A 20,222-nucleotide genomic window follows, 5' to 3' on the forward strand; every position below is an offset into this window, starting at 1 on the left:
CTCATTGTGTCATTACACAGGTATGTACAGACCACACCTCATTGTGTCATTACACAGGTATGTACAGACCACACCTCATTGTGTCATTACACAGGTATGTACAGACCACACCTCATTGTGTCATTACACAGGTATGTACAGACCACACCTCATTGTGTCATTACACAGTATGTACAGACCACACCTCATTGTGTCATTACACAGGTATGTACAGACCACACCTCATTGTGTCATTACACAGGTATGTACAGACCACACCTCATTGTGTCATTACACAGGTATGTACAGACCACACCTCATTGTGTCATTACACAGGTATGTACAGACCACACCTCATTGTGTCATTACACAGGTATGTACAGACCACACCTCACATTGTGTCATTACACAGGTATGTACAGACCACACCTCATTGTGTCATTACACAGGTATGTACAGACCACACCTCATTGTGTCATTACACAGGTATGTACAGACCACACCTCATTGTGTCATTACTCAGGTATGTACAGACCACACCTCATTGTGTCATTACACAGGTATGTACAGACCACACCTCATTGTGTCATTACACAGGTATGTACAGACCACACCTCATTGTGTCATTACACAGGTATGTACAGACCACACCTCATTGTGTCATTACACAGGTATGTACAGACCACACCTCATTGTGTCATTACACAGGTATGTACAGACCACACCTCATTGTGTCATTACACAGGTATGTACAGACCACACCTCATTGTGTCATTACACAGGTATGTACAGACCACACCTCATTGTGTCATTACACAGGTATGTACAGACCACACCTCATTGTGTCATTACACAGGTATGTACAGACCACACCTCATTGTGTCATAACACAGGTATGTACAGACCACACCTCATTGTGTCATTACACAGGTATGTACAGACCACACCTCATTGTGTCATTACACAGGTATGTACAGACCACACCTCATTGTGTCATTACACAGGTATGTACAGACCACACCTCATTGTGTCATTACACAGGTATGTACAGACCACACCTCATTGTGTCATTACTCAGTATGTACAGACCACACCTCATTGTGTCATTACACAGGTATGTACAGACCACACCTCATTGTGTCATTACACAGGTATGTACAGACCACACCTCATTGTGTCATTACACAGGTATGTACAGACCACACCTCATTGTGTCATTACTCAGGTATGTACAGACCACACCTCATTGTGTCATTACACAGGTATGTACAGACCACACCTCATTGTGTCATTACACAGGTATGTACAGACCACACCTCATTGTGTCATTACACAGGTATGTACAGACCACACCTCATTGTGTCATTACACAGGTATGTACAGACCACACCTCATTGTGTCATTACACAGGTATGTACAGACCACACCTCATTGTGTCATTACACAGGTATGTACAGACCACACCTCATGTGTGTCATTACACAGGTATGTACAGACCACACCTCATTGTGTCATTACACAGGTATGTACAGACCACACCTCATTGTGTCATTACACAGGTATGTACAGACCACACCTCATTGTGTCATTACACAGGTATGTACAGACCACACCTCATTGTGTCATTACTCAGGTATGTACAGACCACACCTCATTGTGTCATTACACAGGTATGTACAGACCACACCTCATTGTGTCATTACACAGGTATGTACAGACCACACTCATGTGTCACGTTGTAAACACATTGTGTCATTACACAGGTATGTACAGACCACACCTCATTGTGTCATTACACAGGTATGTACAGACCACACCTCATTGTGTCATTACACAGGTATGTACAGACCACACCTCATTGTGTCATTACACAGGTATGTACAGACCACACCTCATTGTGTCATTACACAGGTATGTACAGACCACACCTCATTGTGTCATTACACAGGTATGTACAGACCACACCTCATTGTGTCATTACACAGGTATGTACAGACCACACCTCATTGTGTCATTACACAGGTATGTACAGACCACACCTCATTGTGTCATTACACAGGTATGTACAGACCACACCTCATTGTGTCATTACACAGGTATGTACAGACCACACCTCATTGTGTCATTACACAGGTATGTACAGACCACACCTCATTGTGTCATTACACAGGTATGTACAGACCACACCTCATTGTGTCATTACTCAGGTATGTACAGACCACACCTCATTGTGTCATTACACAGGTATGTACAGACCACACCTCATTGTGTCATTACTCAGGTATGTACAGACCACACCTCATTGTATCATTACTCAGGTATGTACAGACCACACCTCATTGTATCATTACTCAGTATGTACAGACCACACCTCATTGTGTCATTACACAGGTATGTACAGACCACACCTCATTGTGTCATTACACAGGTATGTACAGACCACACCTCATTGTGTCATTACACAGGTATGTACAGACCACACCTCATTGTGTCATTACACAGGTATGTACAGACCACACCTCATTGTGTCATTACACAGGTATGTACAGACCACACCTCATTGTGTCATTACACAGGTATGTACAGACCACACCTCATTGTGTCATTACACAGGTATGTACAGACCACACCTCATTGTGTCATTACACAGGTATGTACAGACCACACCTCATTGTGTCATTACACAGGTATGTACAGACCACACCTCATTGTGTCATTACACAGGTATGTACAGACCACACCTCATTGTGTCATTACACAGGTATGTACAGACCACACCTCATTGTGTCATTACACAGGTATGTACAGACCACACCTCATTGTGTCATTACTCAGGTATGTACAGACCACACCTCATTGTGTCATTACACAGGTATGTACAGACCACACCTCATTGTGTCATTACACAGGTATGTACAGACCACACCTCATTGTGTCATTACACAGGTATGTACAGACCACACCTCATTGTGTCATTACACAGGTATGTACAGACCACACCTCATTGTGTCATTACACAGGTATGTACAGACCACACCTCATTGTGTCATTACACAGGTATGTACAGACCACACCTCATTGTGTCATTACACAGGTATGTACAGACCACACCTCATTGTGTCATTACACAGGTATGTACAGACCACACCTCATTGTGTCATTACACAGGTATGTACAGACCACACCTCATTGTGTCATTACACAGGTATGTACAGACCACACCTCATTGTGTCATTACTCAGGTATGTACAGACCACACCTCATTGTGTCATTACACAGGTATGTACAGACCACACCTCATTGTGTCATTACACAGGTATGTACAGACCACACCTCATTGTGTCATTACACAGGTATGTACAGACCACACCTCATTGTGTCATTACACAGGTATGTACAGACCACACCTCATTGTGTCATTACACAGGTATGTACAGACCACACCTCATTGTGTCATTACACAGGTATGTACAGACCACACCTCATTGTGTCATTACTCAGTATGTACAGACCACACCTCATTGTGTCATTACACAGGTATGTACAGACCACACCTCATTGTGTCATTACACAGGTATGTACAGACCACACCTCATTGTGTCATTACACAGGTATGTACAGACCACACCTCATTGTGTCATTACACAGGTATGTACAGACCACACCTCATTGTGTCATTACACAGGTATGTACAGACCACACCTCATTGTGTCATTACACAGGTATGTACAGACCACACCTCATTGTGTCATTACTCAGTATGTACAGACCACACCTCATTGTGTCATTACACAGGTATGTACAGACCACACCTCATTGTGTCATTACTCAGTATGTACAGACCACACCTCATTGTGTCATTACTCAGTATGTACAGACCACACCTCATTGTGTCATTACACAGGTATGTACAGACCACACCTCATTGTGTCATTACACAGGTATGTACAGACCACACCTCATTGTGTCATTACACAGGTATGTACAGACCACACCTCATTGTGTCATTACACAGGTATGTACAGACCACACCTCATTGTGTCATTACACAGGTATGTACAGACCACACCTCATTGTGTCATTACACAGGTATGTACAGACCACACCTCATTGTGTCATTACACAGGTATGTACAGACCACACCTCATTGTGTCATTACACAGGTATGTACAGACCACACCTCATTGTGTCATTACACAGGTATGTACAGACCACACCTCATTGTGTCATTACACAGGTATGTACAGACCACACCTCATTGTGTCATTACACAGGTATGTACAGACCACACCTCATTGTGTCATTACACAGGTATGTACAGACCACACCTCATTGTGTCATTACACAGGTATGTACAGACCACACCTCATTGTGTCATTACACAGGTATGTACAGACCACACCTCATTGTGTCATTACACAGGTATGTACAGACCACACCTCATTGTGTCATTACACAGGTATGTACAGACCACACCTCATTGTGGTCATTACACAGGTATGTACAGACCACACCTCATTGTGTCATTACTCAGTATGTACAGACCACACCTCATTGTGTCATTACTCAGTATGTACATTGTGTCATTACACAGGTATGTACAGACCACACCTCATTGTGTCATTACACAGGTATGTACAGACCACACCTCATTGTGTCATTACACAGGTATGTACAGACCACACCTCATTGTGTCATTACTCAGGTATGTACAGACCACACCTTACAATATGTTTTAGTGTTCACCTCATTGTTTTAGTGTTCATATTATTCTAGAAGGTCTATTACAATATTTTTTAGTGTTCATATTCTAATATTACAATATGTTTTAGTGTTCATATTCTAATATTACAATATTTTTTAGTGTTCATATTCTAATATTACAATATGTTTTAGTGTTCATATTCTAATATTACAATATTTTTTAGTGTTCATATTCTAATATTACAATATTTTTTAGTGTTCATATTCTAATATTACAATATTTTTTAGTGTTCATATTCTAATATTACAATATTTTTTAGTGTTCATATTCTAATATTACAATATTTTACAGTGTTGATATTCTAATATTACAATATTTTACAGTGTTTATATTCTAATATTACAATATTTTACAATGTTGATATTCTAATATAACAATATTTTACAGTGTTCATATTCTAATATTACAATATTTTACAGTGTCTATATTCTAATATTACAATATTTTACAGTGTTTATACTACAATTTTTTATAGTGTTGATGTCATTTCTGTGTCGTGTGGACCTAAACATGTGGTAGTCGTCGGTAGTGACCGAAAAATATTCTCGTGGGGATGTGGAGGAGAAGGTCGACTAGGATTAGGGAACGAAGACGATCAGTGAGTACACAATATTTATATTTACTGTGTAGAAATATCGCTATCCATAAATGGGGTATTCATATTAAATACTGAATTAACATGAGACTATAAGTATGTACTTATTTTTCTGTCAGGATTTGGAGCTTTATAATATTGGATAGAAATATTGATGGCTGTCCATTGGGAAACAGTGACAATTCTATTTTTTTTTAAATTGTTATTTTTTATAATTTTTTATAACGGTTTCACAGTATCCACAAAAACGACAAAAAATTATAAACAACAAACATTTCTTGTGATAAGGTATTTAGTTCTGGTCTTCATCTGTGTAAAACAACATGGCGTTTATAGATTGTCTAAAACAACATGGCGTTTATAGATTGTGTAAAACAACATTGCGTTTATAGATTGTGTAAAACAGTATGGCATTTATAGATTGTGTAAAACAACATGGCGTTTATAGATTGTGTAAAACAACATGGTGTTTATAGATTGTGTAAAACAACATGGCGTTTATAGATTGTCTAAAACAACATGGCGTTTATAGATTGTGTAAAACAACATGGCGTTTGTAGATTGTCTAAAACAACATGGCATTTATAGATTGTCTAAAACAACATGGCGTTTGTAGATTGTCTAAAACAACATGGCATTTATAGATTGTCTAAAACAACATGGCGTTTGTAGATTGTGTAAAACAACATGGCGTTTATAGATTGTGTAAAACAACATGGCATTTATAGATTGTCTAAAACAACATGGCGTTTATAGATTGTGTAAAACAACATGGCGTTTATAGATTGTGTAAAACAACATGGCGTTTATAGATTGTCTAAAACAGCATGGCGATTATAGATTGTGTAAAACAACATGGCGTTTGTAGATTGTCTAAAACAACATGGCATTTATAGATTGTCTAAAACAACATGGCGTTTGTAGATTGTCTAAAACAATATGGCATTAATAGATTGTCTAAAACAACATGGCATTTATAGATTGTCTAAAACAACATGGCATTTATAGATTGTCTAAAACATCGTGGCATTTATAGATTGTCTAAAACAACATGGCGTTTATAGATTGTGTAAAACAACATGGCGTTTATAGATTGTGTAAAACAACATGGCATTTATAGATTGTCTAAAACAACATGGCATTAATAGATTGTCTAAAACAACATGGCATTTATAGATTGTCTAAAACAACATGGCATTTATAGATTGTCTAAAACATCGTGGCATTTATAGATTGTCTAAAACAACATGGCGTTTATTGATTGTGTAAAACAACATGGCGTTTATAGATTGTGTAAAACAACATGGCCTTTATAGATTGTCTAAAACAGTATGGCATTTATAGATTGTCTAAAACAACATGGCGTTTATAGATTGTCTAAAACAACATGGCATTTATAGATTGTCTAAAACAACATGGCATTTATAGATTGTCTAAAACAGTATGGCGCTTATAGATTAAAATTGCAGCAGATTTCCTATTTATAAACCCATGTATATGTAGTTGTATGGTTGTAATGAGATAACATTATTTGGCCAAAGGGGATATAATTAACTCTTAAATTGTACGACTTATTCTCATAATAAATATAAAAAAAGAGAATAAGCACAGACTTAAATGGAACTGAACAGATGTGTTTTTGTGTTGAAAAGAATTAATATATGGTATATTATATTACCCTATTAAATAATCATATTATCCTATGATATTATCATATTACCCTGTTATATTACCATATTACCCTATAATATTACCATATTACCCCTATGTATATATACCATATTACCCTTTATATTACCCTATATATACCATATTATATTATATTTACCTATAACCATATTACCCTATTTATTTTATTACCTATTTATAATATTACCATATTACCCTATTATATTACCATATTACCCTATTATATTACCATATTACCCTATTATATTACCATATTACCCTATTATATTACCATATTATCCTATTATATTACCATATTATCCTATTATATTACCATATTACCCTATTATATTACCATATTTACCCTATTATATTACATATTACCCATATTACATAACCCTATATATATTACCATATTACCCTATTATATTACCATATTACCCTATTATATTACCATATTACCCTATTATATTACCATATTATCCTATATATACATTACCATATTACCCTATTATATTACCATATTACCCTATAATATTACCATATTACCCTATTATATTACCATATTACCCTATTATATTACCATATTACCCTATTATATTACCATATTACCCTATTATATTACCATATTACCCTATTATATTACCATATTACCCTATTATATTACCATACCCTATTATATTACCATATTACCCTATTATATTACCATATTACCCATATATTACATATTACATATTACCATATTACCCTATTATATTACCATATTACCCTATTATATTACCATATTACCCTATTATATTACCATATTACCCTATTATATTACCATATTACCCTATTATATTACCATATTACCCTATTATATTACCATATTATCCTATTATATTACCATATTACCCTATTATATTACCATATTACCCTATTATATTACCATATTATCCTATTATATTACCATATTATCCTATTATATTACCATATTATCCTATTATATTACCATATTACCCTATTATATTATCATATTACCTATTATATTACATATTATCCTATTATATTATCATATTATCCTATTATATTACCATATTATCCTATTATATTACCATATACCCTATTATATTACCATATTATCCTATTATATTACCATATTACCCTATTATATTACTATATTACCCTATTATAGTACCATATTACCCTATTATATTACCATATTACCCTATTATATTACCATATTACCCTATTATATTACCATATTACCCTATTATATTACCATATTATCCTATTATATTACCATATTACCCTATTATATTACCATATTACCCTATTATATTACCATATTACCCTATGTATTATTACCATATTATCCTATTATATTACCATATTACCCTATTATATACCATATTTACCCTATTATATTACCATATTACCCTATTATATTACCATATTACCCTATTATATTACCATATTACCCTATTATATTACCATATTACCCTATTTATATTACCATATTACCCTATTATATTACCATATTACCCTATTATATTACCATATTACCCTATTATATTATCATATTACCCTATTATATTACCATATTACCCTATTATATTACCATATTACCCTATTATATTACCATATTACCCTATTATATTACCATATTACCCTATTATATTACCATATTACCCTATTTATTACCATATTACCTATTTATTACCTACCCTATTATATTACCATATTATCCTATTATATTACCATATTATCCTATTATATTACCATATTACCCTATTATATTACCATATTATCCTATTATATTACCATATTCCTATTATATTACCATATTACCCTATTATATTACCATATTATCCATATTACCATATTACCCTATTATATTACCATATTATCCTATTATATTACCATATTACCCTATTATATTATTACCTTATATTACATTATCCTATTATATTACCATATTACCCTATTATATTACCTATTTATATTACATATTACCATATTTATCCTATTATATTACCATATATTACCCTATTGTATTACCATATTACCCTATTATATTACCATATTACCCTATTGTATTATCATATTACCCTATTATATTACCATATTACCCTATTATATTACCATATTATCCTATTATATTACCATATTATCCTATTATATTACCATATTGCCATATATTATATTTTTAAATTTAGTTCAAACATCAGTGTGTCACCAATTTTCTGTTATAAACAACTGAATTGTGAGATTGTATGACTAGATGTCAGCCGACGGAGGTGAATATCGTTGAGCCTGTGGTGGTGCGGGACGTACGATGTGGAGTGGACGGTACCATGTTCCGTACTGATGTTGGTGGTGTGTTGGCCTGTGGCAGTAATATAGACAACAAACTCGGTCTGAACCACAGACAGGGCTTCATCATGGCCATGAAAAACCTCTTTATCAAGGTAAGTCTTCTCATCCCAGATTCATATATGTTCATTATGCTATAAAAAATCTTCAAAATGTTTTTTTTTTTATTTTGGATTTGATTCTTATCAATAATACCTAAACAAGCCATGTTGGTTTTACTGTTTTGATGTGAATGGCAGAAAATGGATATTAATTGTAGACCGAGGTGGAGGGACAGAAGGAGCCGACCTTGGTGCGAGCTTTAGCCCGACATAAAGTACTGGACATTACAATGGGTCTCCATCACTCAGCTGTCATCGTAGAACCTGGCCATGTCTACACATTCGGACGCAACACTGAAGGTCAACTCGGGATCAGTAATACTAAAGACTGCAGCGCTCCAGTGGAGGTCAAATCTATGGCTGATAGTGTCATCAATGTAGGTCAAGGTCAAATCTATGGCTGACAGTGTAATCAATGTAGGTCAAGGTCAAATATATGGCTGACAGTGTCATCAATGTAGGTCAAGGTCATATTATATACTTTAAAACAGGTTTATTATTTATAAGTTTAATGCCAGGGTCATTTAAGGATGTGCCAGCTAGGTTTGTTGGTGGAGGTAGGCCAGAGTACCAGGAGAAAAACCACCGACCAGCGGTCAGTACCTGGCAACTGCCACTCATGGAATTTGAACTTGCGACCCAGAGGTGGAGGTCTTGTAGTAATATGTCGAGATACCTTAACCACTCGGCCACCGCGGCCCCCATATATTAAACAGATGTCATCAATGTAGGTCAAGGTCAATATGAAATGTAATCCAGGGCAATATAAAATATGTAATACAGGTCAATATAAAATGTAATCCAGATCAATATAAAATGTATTCCAGGTCAATATATAATGTAATCAAGGTTCATATAAACATTTACAGAGAGTCCAGTGTTGGGACCACTTCATGGTGGCCAGTCCAGTAAGGTCAAGGTCAATATATAATGTAATCAAGGTTCATATAAACATTTACAGAGAGTCCAGTGTGGGGACCACTACACGGCCGCCAGTACGGTAAGGTCAAGGTCAATATATAATGTAATCAAGTTTCATATAAACATTTACAGAGAGTCCAGTGTGGGGACCACTACACGGCCGCCAGTACAGTAAGGTCAAGGTCAATATATAATGTAATCAAGGTTCATATAAACATTTACAGAGAGTCCAGTGTTGGGACCACTTCACGGTGGCCAGTCCAGTAAGGTCAAGGTCAATATATTATGTAATCAAGGTTCATATAAACATTTACAGAGAGTCCAGTGTGGGGACCACTACACGGCGGCCAGTACAGTAAGGTCAAGGTCAATATATAATGTAATCAAGTTTCATATAAACATTTACAGAGAGTCCAGTGTGGGGACCACTACACGGCCGCCAGTACAGTAAGGTCAAGGTCAATATATAATGTAATCAAGGTTCATATAAACATTTACAGAGAGTCCAGTGTGGGGACCACTACACGACGGCCAGTCCAGTAAGGTCAAGGTCAATATATAATGTAATCAAGGTTCATATAAACATTTACAGAGAGTCCAGTGTGGGGACCACTACACGGCGGCCAGTACAGTAAGCAATGAACTGTATTACTGGGGATTACGATTCAAGGTAGGAAAATCAAATCATTTCAGTAAAAGTTTACGTGCGCTGTGAGCTTTGAAATACAATATTATAGTAGAGAACTGCTGAATTTGTTTTTTTATAAGTAATTAATTTTGATACATTTTATATATAACAAATGTAATCAATTTAAATTCTAAGGTACCGTCACCATCCCAATCCAACATGACAAAGGACAATGACAGTTGTTCCAGTACTAACGGTAGCGTAATCAACAGGGACGACATTCGTCTAGAGAGCGTAACACCAAGGGAGGCAACCCGGGACGACATTCAAACGGAAAGTATTACACCTCGGAGAGGGTCCCACTCTCGTCAAGCCAGTCTTACCAGTATATCTAGTCTCACCAAGGAGTCAGGCCTACTCTCTAGTCGGGATGGTAGGTTATATTAGGGCCCTGTGACCTGTATATCTAGTCTCACCAAGGAGTCGGGCCTACTCTCTAGTCGAGATGGTAGGTTATATTAGGGCCCTGTGACCTGTATATCTAGTCTGACAAGGAGTCAGGTCTCTAGTCAGGATGATGGGTTATATTAGGGCCCTGTGACCTGTGTATCTAGTCTGACAGGGAGTCAGGCCTCTAGTCAGGATGGTAGGTTATATTAGGGCCCTGTGACCTGTATATCTAGTCTGACAGGGAGTCAGGCCTCTAGTCAGGATGGTAGGTTATATTAGGGCCCTGTGACCTGTATATCTAGTCTGACAGGGAGTCAGGCCTCTAGTCAGGATGGTGGGTTATATTAGGGCCCTGTGACCTGTATATCTAGTCTGACAGGGAGTCAGGTCTCTAGTCAGGATGGTGGGTTATATTAGGGCCCTGTGACCTGTGTATCTAGTCTGACAGGGAGTCAGGCCTCTAGTCAGGATGGTGGGTTATATTAGGGCCCTGTGACCTGTATATCTAGTCTGACAAGGAGTCAGGTCTCTAGTCAGGATGGTGGGGTTATATTAGGGCCCTGTGACCTGTATATCTAGTCTGACAAGGAGTCAGGCCTCTAGTCAGGATGGTAGGTTATATTAGGGCCTGTGACCTGTATATCTAGTCTGACAGGGAGTCAGGCCTCTAGTCAGGATGGTAGGTTATATTAGGGCCCTGTGACCTGTATATCTAGTCTGACAGGGAGTCAGGCCTCTAGTCAGGATGGTAGGTTATATTAGGGCCTGTGACCTGTATATCTAGTCTGACAGGGAGTCAGGTCTCTAGTCAGGATGGTAGGTTATATTAGGGCCCTGTGACCTGTATATCTAGTCTGACAGGGAGTCAGGCCTCTAGTCAGGATGGTAGGTTATATTAGGGCCCTGTGACCTGTATATCTAGTCTGACAGGGAGTCAGGCCTCTAGTCAGGATGGTAGGTTATATTAGGGCCTGTGACCTGTATATCTAGTCTGACAGGGAGTCAGGCCTCTAGTCAGGATGGTAGGTTATATTAGGGCCCTGTGACCTGTATATCTAGTCTGACAGGGAGTCAGGCCTCTAGTCGGGATGGTAGGTTATATTAGGGCCCTGTGACCTGTATATCTAGTCTGACAGGGAGTCAGGCCTCTAGTCAGGATGGTAGGTTATATTAGGGCCCTGTGACCTGTATATCTAGTCTGACAAGGAGTCAGGCCTACTCTCTAGTCGGGATGGTAGGTTATATTAGGGCCCTGTGACCTGTATATCTAGTCTCACCAGCGGATGGAGTCAGGCCTACTCTCTCAGTCAGGGATGGTAGGTTATATTAGGGCCCTGTGACCTGTATATCTAGTCTGACAGGAGTCAGGCCTCTAGTCGGATGGTAGGTTATATTAGGGCCCTGTGACCTGTATATCTAGTCTGACAGGGAGTCAGGCCTCTAGTCAGGATGGTAGGTTATATTAGGGCCCTGTGACCTGTATATCTAGTCTGACAGGGAGTCAGGCCTCTAGTCAGGATGGTAGGTTATATTAGGGCCCTGTGACCTGTATATCTAGTCTGACAGGGAGTCAGGCCTCTAGTCAGGATGGTAGGTTATATTAGGGCCCTGTGACCTGTATATCTAGTCTGACAGGGAGTCAGGCCTCTAGTCAGGATGGTAGGTTATATTAGGGCCCTGTGACCTGTATATCTAGTCTGACAAGGAGTCAGGCTCTCTAGTCGGGATGGTAGGTTATATTAGGGCCCTGTGACCTGTATATCTAGTCTCACCAAGGAGTCAGGCCTACTCTCTAGTCGGGATGGTAGGTTATATTAGGGCCCTGTGACCTGTTACCTGTATATCTAGTCTGACAGGGAGTCAGGCCTCCAGTAGGATGGTAGGTCATTAGGGCCTGGACCTAGTCTGACAGGGAGTCAGGCCTCTAGTCAGGATGGTAGGTTATATTAGGGCCCTGTGACCTGTATATCTAGTCTGACAGGGAGTCAGGCCTCTAGTCGGGATGGTAGGTTATATTAGGGCCCTGTGACCTGTATATCTAGTCTGACAAGGAGTCAGGTCTCTAGTCAGGATGGTAGGTTATATTAGGGCCCTGTGACCTGTATATCTAGTCTGACAGGGAGTCAGGCCTCTAGTCAGGATGGTAGGTTATATTAGGGCCCTGTGACCTGTATATCTAGTCTGACAAGGAGTCAGGCCTCTAGTCAGGATGGTAGGTTATATTAGGGCCCTGTGACCTGTATATCTAGTCTGACAGGGAGTCAGGCCTCTAGTCAGGATGGTAGGTTATATTAGGGCCCTGTGACCTGTATATCTAGTCTGACAGGGAGTCAGGCCTCTAGTCAGGATGGTAGGTTATATTAGGGCCCTGTGACCTGTATATCTAGTCTGACCAAGGAGTCAGGCCTCTAGTCAGGATGGTAGGTTATATTAGGGCCCTGTGACCTGTATATCTAGTCTGACAGGGAGTCAGGCCTCTAGTCAGGATGGTAGGTTATATTAGGGCCCTGTGACCTGTATATCTAGTCTGACAGGGAGTCAGGCCTCTAGTCAGGATGGTGGGTTATATTAGGGCCCTGTGACCTGTATATCTAGTCTGACAGGGAGTCAGGCCTCTAGTCAGGGATGGTAGGTTATATTAGGGCCCTGTGACCTGTATATCTAGTCTGACAGGGAGTCAGGCCTCTAGTCAGGATGGTAGGTTATATTAGGGCCCTGTGACCTGTATATCTAGTCTGACAGGGAGTCAGGCCTCTAGTCAGGATGGTAGGTTATATTAGGGCCCTGTGACCTGTATATCTAGTCTGACCAAGGAGTCAGGCCTCTAGTCAGGATGGTAGGTTATATTAGGGCCCTGTGACCTGTATATCTAGTCTGACAGGGAGTCAGGCCTCTAGTCAGGATGGTAGGTTATATTAGGGCCCTGTGACCTGTTATATCTAGTCTGACAGGGAGTCAGGCCTCTAGTCAGGATGGTAGGTTATATTAGGGCCCTGTGACCTGTATATCTAGTCTGACAGGGAGTCAGGCCTCTAGTCAGGATGGTAGGTTATATTAGGGCCCTGTGACCTGTATATCTAGTCTGACAGGGAGTCAGGCCTCTAGTCAGGATGGTAGGTTATATTAGGGCCCTGTGACCTGTATATCTAGTCTGACAGGGAGTCAGGCCTCTAGTCAGGATGGTAGGTTATGTTAGGGCCCTGTGACCTGTATATCTAGTCTTGACAGGGAGTCAGGCCTCTAGTCAGGATGGTAGGTTATATTAGGGCCCTGTGACCTGTATATCTAGTCTGACAGGGAGTCAGGCCTCTAGTCAGGATGGTAGGTTATATTAGGGCCCTGTGACCTGTATATCTAGTCTGACAGGGAGTCAGGCCTCTAGTCAGGATGGTAGGTTATATTAGGGCCCTGTGACCTGTATATCTAGTCTGACAGGGAGTCAGGCCTCTAGTCAGGATGGTAGGTTATATTAGGGCCCTGTGACCTGTATATCTAGTCTGACAGGGAGTCAGGCCTCTAGTCGGGATGGTAGGTTATATTAGGGCCCTGGTGACCTGTATATCTAGTCTGACCAGGGAGTCAGGCCTCTAGTCAGGATGGTAGGGTTATATTAGGGCCCTGAGACCTGTATATCTAGTCTGACAGTGAGTCAGGCCTCTAGTCAGGATGGTAGGTTATATTAGGGCCCTGTGACCTGTATATCTAGTCTGACAGTGGAGTCAGGCCTCTAGTCAGGATGGTAGGTTATATTAGGGCCCTGTGACCTGTATATCTAGTCTGACAGGGAGTCAGGCCTCTAGTCAGGATGGTAGGTTATATTAGGGCCCTGTGACCTGTATATCTAGTCTGACAGGGAGTCAGGCCTCTAGTCAGGATGGTAGGTTATATTAGGGCCCTGTGACCTGTATATCTAGTCTGACAGGGAGTCAGGCCTCTAGTCAGGATGGTAGGTTATATTAGGGCCCTGTGACCTGTATATCTAGTCTGACAGGGAGTCAGGCCTCTAGTCAGGATGGTAGATTATATTAGGGCCCTGTGACCTGTATATCTAGTCTGACAGGGAGTCAGGCCTCTAGTCAGGATGGTAGGTTATATTAGGGCCCTGTGACCTGTATATCTAGTCTGACAGGGAGTCAGGCCTCTAGTCAGGATGGTAGGTTATATTAGGGCCCTGTGACCTGTATATCTAGTCTGACAGGGAGTCAGGCCTCTAGTCAGGATGGTTAGGTAGGGCCCTGTGACCTGTTATCTATTAGGGCCCTGTCAGGACCTGTATATTATCTAGTCTAGTCTGACAGGGAGTCAGGCCTCTAGTCAGGATGGTAGGTTATATTAGGGCCCTGTGACCTGTATATCTAGTCTGACAAGGGGTCAGGCCTCTAGTCAGGATGGTAGATTATATTAGGGCCCTGTGACCTGTATATCTAGTCTGACAGGGAGTCAGGCCTCTAGTCAGGATGGTAGGTTATATTAGGGCCCTGTGACCTGTATATCTAGTCTGACAGGGAGTCAGGCCTCTAGTCAGGATGGTAGGTTATATTAGGGCCCTGTGACCTGTATATCTAGTCTGACAAGGAGTCAGGCCTCTAGTCAGGATGGTAGGTTAATTTAGGGCCCTGTGACCTGTGTATCTAGTCTGACAGGGAGTCAGACCTCTAGTCAGGATGGTAGGTTATATTAGGGCCCTGTGACCTGTATATCTAGTCTGACAAGGAGTTATACCTCCCTTCTTGTCCTGTCCTGTTTCTCTCTCTCTCTCTGTCAACAATTGATTTCCTATACAACCAATAGGTATAGTGATAGCTGAAAATTTGCCCGTCATAACTTTTCATTCAAACAACTTCATGCAGCATGCTAGGATGAATGAATGACTTTGACCTTCATTCAAGGTTAGGGGTCAAAAAGGTTTAACTTCTTCTCAATAACCAAAAGGTGCAAGGTACTCATATTGGGTCTGCAACATGTTTGCATGAAAGTGTACGAAGTTTGTTCAAATGAATGACCTTGACCTTCATTCAAAGTCACAGGGGTCAAAAAGGCTAAAAATTTTAAACGACTTCTCAATAACCAAAGAGCCTAGAGTACTCATATTTGACCTGCAGTATCGACGGAGTCAAAAAGGCTAAAATCTTTAAAGATGCTCCACCGCCAACAGAGCATAAATGATATTCATCATTTGAACAAAAATAGGTGTTTAATCGTGTGTATATATGCCTAATTAACACAAAAAATAATATAAAATAATTTATTTCGCCTTTGGTGCATGCGCAATCAGTACTTCATCCCATATAGGATATAGTGTCACAGAATTTTTGTAAATGAAGAAAAATACCCAATCGTCTGCTCCTGTTTTTGATAGTGAAAAAATCACACTTGTCAGCGGTGGAGCATCTTTAAACAAATGACTCTGTATTTTCTACTATATATCATATTAACGATCAGATGACCGTTAAGGCCCATTGGACTTCTGTTTTTTTGAGGAATCCATGATGGCTGCACCACTCCTAAAGGAGTCAAAATTTTAATTTTTGTCCAATTTCATTTTTACATATTAAATGGTTTTCTGGGACATTTATTTTAATAGGTAGAACAAGAACTACAAATGGCTGCTTGATCCAGTACATTGTAATTACTGGAACTGAGAGTTATGGGCCCTTCCTATGTACCCTACAGAACTGAGAGTTATGGGCCCTTCCTATGTACCCTACAGAACTGAGAGTTATGGGCCCTTCCTATGTACCCTACAGTCTAAAATACTAAGCATTAAAATATGTAAATCAAAGGTGATTCCTCAGATATCAATATTTAGTCGGAGTGTAGTATTTATTTTAAATGTTATTGAAATATGATACATTTAATTGATTACTAGTTACCTTGGAATCAAATGTGACAGAGGATGGTAACCATGACAACAATAGCCAGGATAGACTGAGGACGGAGGGAAGTCTGGAAAGTGTTTCCTTTGGCCATCGACGACAGGAAAGTGTAGACAGCGCATTCTCCCAGGGATTAACAGACAGTGGAATTCCAAGTTCTCAAACCCCGTCGTGATACAAGTAGTCTGACACGACCAGGGGGATTCCGACCTCTCAGTAAGTATACAGTCTGACATGACCAAAAATTCCGACCTCTCAGTAAGTATACAGTCTGACATGACCAGGGGGATTCCGACCTCTCAGTAAGTATACAGTCTGACATGACCAGGGGGATTCCGACCTCTCAGTAAGTATACAATCTGACACGACCAGGGGGATTCCGACCTCTCAGTAAGTATACAATCTGACATGACCAGGGGGATTCCGACCTCTCAGTAAGTATACAGTCTGACATGACCAGGGGATTCCGACCTCTCAGTAAGTATACAATCTGACACGACCAGGGGGATTCCGACCTCTCAGTAAGTATACAGTCTGACACGACCAGGGGGATTCCGACCTCTCAGTAAGTATACAGTCTGACATGACCAGGGGGATTCCGACCTCTCAGTAAGTATACAGTCTGACACGACCAGGGGGATTCCGACCTCTCAGTAAGTATACAGTCTGACATGACCAGGGGGATTCCGACCTCTCAGTAAGTATACAGTCTGACATGACCAGGGGGATTCCGACCTCTCAGTAAGTATACAATCTGACACGACCAGGGGGATTCCGACCTCTCAGTAAGTATACAGTCTGACATGACCAGGGGGATTCCGACCTCTCAGTAAGTATACAGTCTGACATGACCAGGGGGATTCCGACCTCTCAGTAAGTATACAATCTGACACGACCAGGGGGATTCCGACCTCTCAGTAAGTATACAGTCTGACATGACCAGGGGGATTCCGACCTCTCAGTAAGTATACAGTCTGACACGACCAGGGGGATTCCGACCTCTCTCAGTAAGTATACAGTCTGACACGACCAGGGGGATTCCGACCTCTCAGTAAGTATACAGTCTGACACGACCAGGGGGATTCCGACCTCTCAGTAAGTATACAGTCTGACACGACCAGGGGGATTCCGACCTCTCAGTAAGTATACAATCTGACACGACCAGGGGGATTCCGACCTCTCAGTAAGTATACAGTCTGACACGACCAGGGGGATTCCGACCTCTCAGTAAGTATACAGTCTGACACGACCAGGGGGATTCCGACCTCTCAGTAAGTATACAGTCTGACATGACCAGGGGGATTCCGACCTCTCACAGTAAGTATACAATCTGACTCGACCAGGGGGATTCCGACCTCTCAGTAAGTATACAGTCTGACATGACCAGGGGGATTCCGACCTCTCAGTAAGTATACAGTCTGACACGACCAGGGGGATTCCGACCTCTCAGTAAGTATACAATCTGACATGACCAGGGGGATTCCGACCTCTCAGTAAGTATACAGTCTGACATGACCAGGGGGATTCCGACCTCTCAGTAAGTATACAGTCTGACCCTAACAGGTACGATTTGTAGAGTTATCTGCCCTTACAGGTATGATTTGTAGAGTTATCTGCCCTTACAGGTATGGTTTGTAGAGTTATCTACCTTTACATGTATGATTTGTAGAGTTATCTGTCCTTACAGATATTATTTTTAGAGTTATCTGCCCTTACATTTATGACTTGTAGAGTTATCTACCCTTACAGGTGTGATTTGTAGAGTTATCTGTACTTACAGATATGATTTGTAGAGTTATCTGCCCTTACATTTATGACTTGTAAAATTATATCTACCCTTACATGTATGACTTGTAGAGTTATCTGCCCTTACAGGTGTGATTTGTAGAGTTATCTGTCCTTACAGGTGTGATTTGTAGAGTTATCTGCCCTTATAGGTATGATTTGTAGAGTTATCTGCCCTTACAGGTGTGATTTGTAGAGTTATCTGCCCTTACAGGTATGATTTGTAGAGTAATCTGCCCTTACAGGTGTGATTTGTAGAGTTATCTGCCTTTACAGGTATGATTTGTAGAGTTATCTGGCCTTACAGGTATGATTTGTAGAGCTATCTGCCCTAACATGTGTGATTTATAGAGTTATCTGCCCTTACATGTATGATTTATAGAGTTATCTGCCCTTACATGTATGATTTTTAGAGTTATCTGCCCTAACAGGTGTGATTTTTAGAGTTATCTGTCCTTACAGGTATGATTTGTAGAGTTATCTGCCCTTACATGTATGATTTTTAGAGTTATCTGCCCTAACAGGTGTGATTTGTAGAGTTATTTGCCCTTACAGGTATGGTTTGTAGAGTTATCTGCCCTTACAGGTATGATTTGTATAGTTATCTGCCCTTACATGTGTGATTTGTAGAGTTATCTGCCCTTACATGTATGATTTGTAGAGTTATCTACCCTTACAGGTGTGATTTGTAGGGTTATCTGCCCTTACAGGTATGATTTGTAGTTGTAGAGTTATCTGCCTTTACAGATATGATTTGTAGAGTTATCTACCCTTACAGGTATGATTTGTAGAGTTATCTGCCCTTACAGGTGTGATTTTAGAGTTATCTGCCCTTACAAGTATGATTTGTAGAGTTATCTGCCCTTACAGGTATTATTTGTAGAGTTATCTGCCCTTACATGTATAATTTGTAGTTGTAGAGTTATCTGCCCTTACAAACATAATTTGAAGAGTTATCTTTCCTTACATGTATGATTTGTAGAGTTATCTACCCTTACATGTATGATTTGTAGTTATATAGTTATCTGCCCTTACATGTATGATTTGTAGTTGTAGAGTTATCTACCCTTACAGGTATGATTTGGAGAGTTATCTGCCC

The 20,222-nt window shown here is 40.0% G+C and overlaps 1 protein-coding gene across 1 annotated transcript in view; it reads left to right on the top strand.

The window, feature by feature from the left end:
* Window positions 1–20,222, top strand: part of LOC138306581 (uncharacterized) — a 181,641-nt gene that overhangs the window by 139,964 nt on the left and 21,455 nt on the right. Inside the window, exons 16-22 of the mRNA XM_069247019.1 lie at window positions 5,220–5,342; window positions 9,271–9,457; window positions 9,622–9,840; window positions 10,977–11,054; window positions 11,208–11,445; window positions 17,332–17,509; window positions 17,799–17,815. Of these exons, the coding sequence (XP_069103120.1) occupies window positions 5,220–5,342; window positions 9,271–9,457; window positions 9,622–9,840; window positions 10,977–11,054; window positions 11,208–11,445; window positions 17,332–17,509; window positions 17,799–17,815 (1,040 nt within the window). The remainder of the gene's footprint in view (window positions 1–5,219; window positions 5,343–9,270; window positions 9,458–9,621; window positions 9,841–10,976; window positions 11,055–11,207; window positions 11,446–17,331; window positions 17,510–17,798; window positions 17,816–20,222) is intronic.

This window comes from Argopecten irradians, chromosome 13 (genome assembly GCF_041381155.1).
Source record: "Argopecten irradians isolate NY chromosome 13, Ai_NY, whole genome shotgun sequence".
Classification (NCBI taxonomy): domain Eukaryota; kingdom Metazoa; phylum Mollusca; class Bivalvia; order Pectinida; family Pectinidae; genus Argopecten; species Argopecten irradians.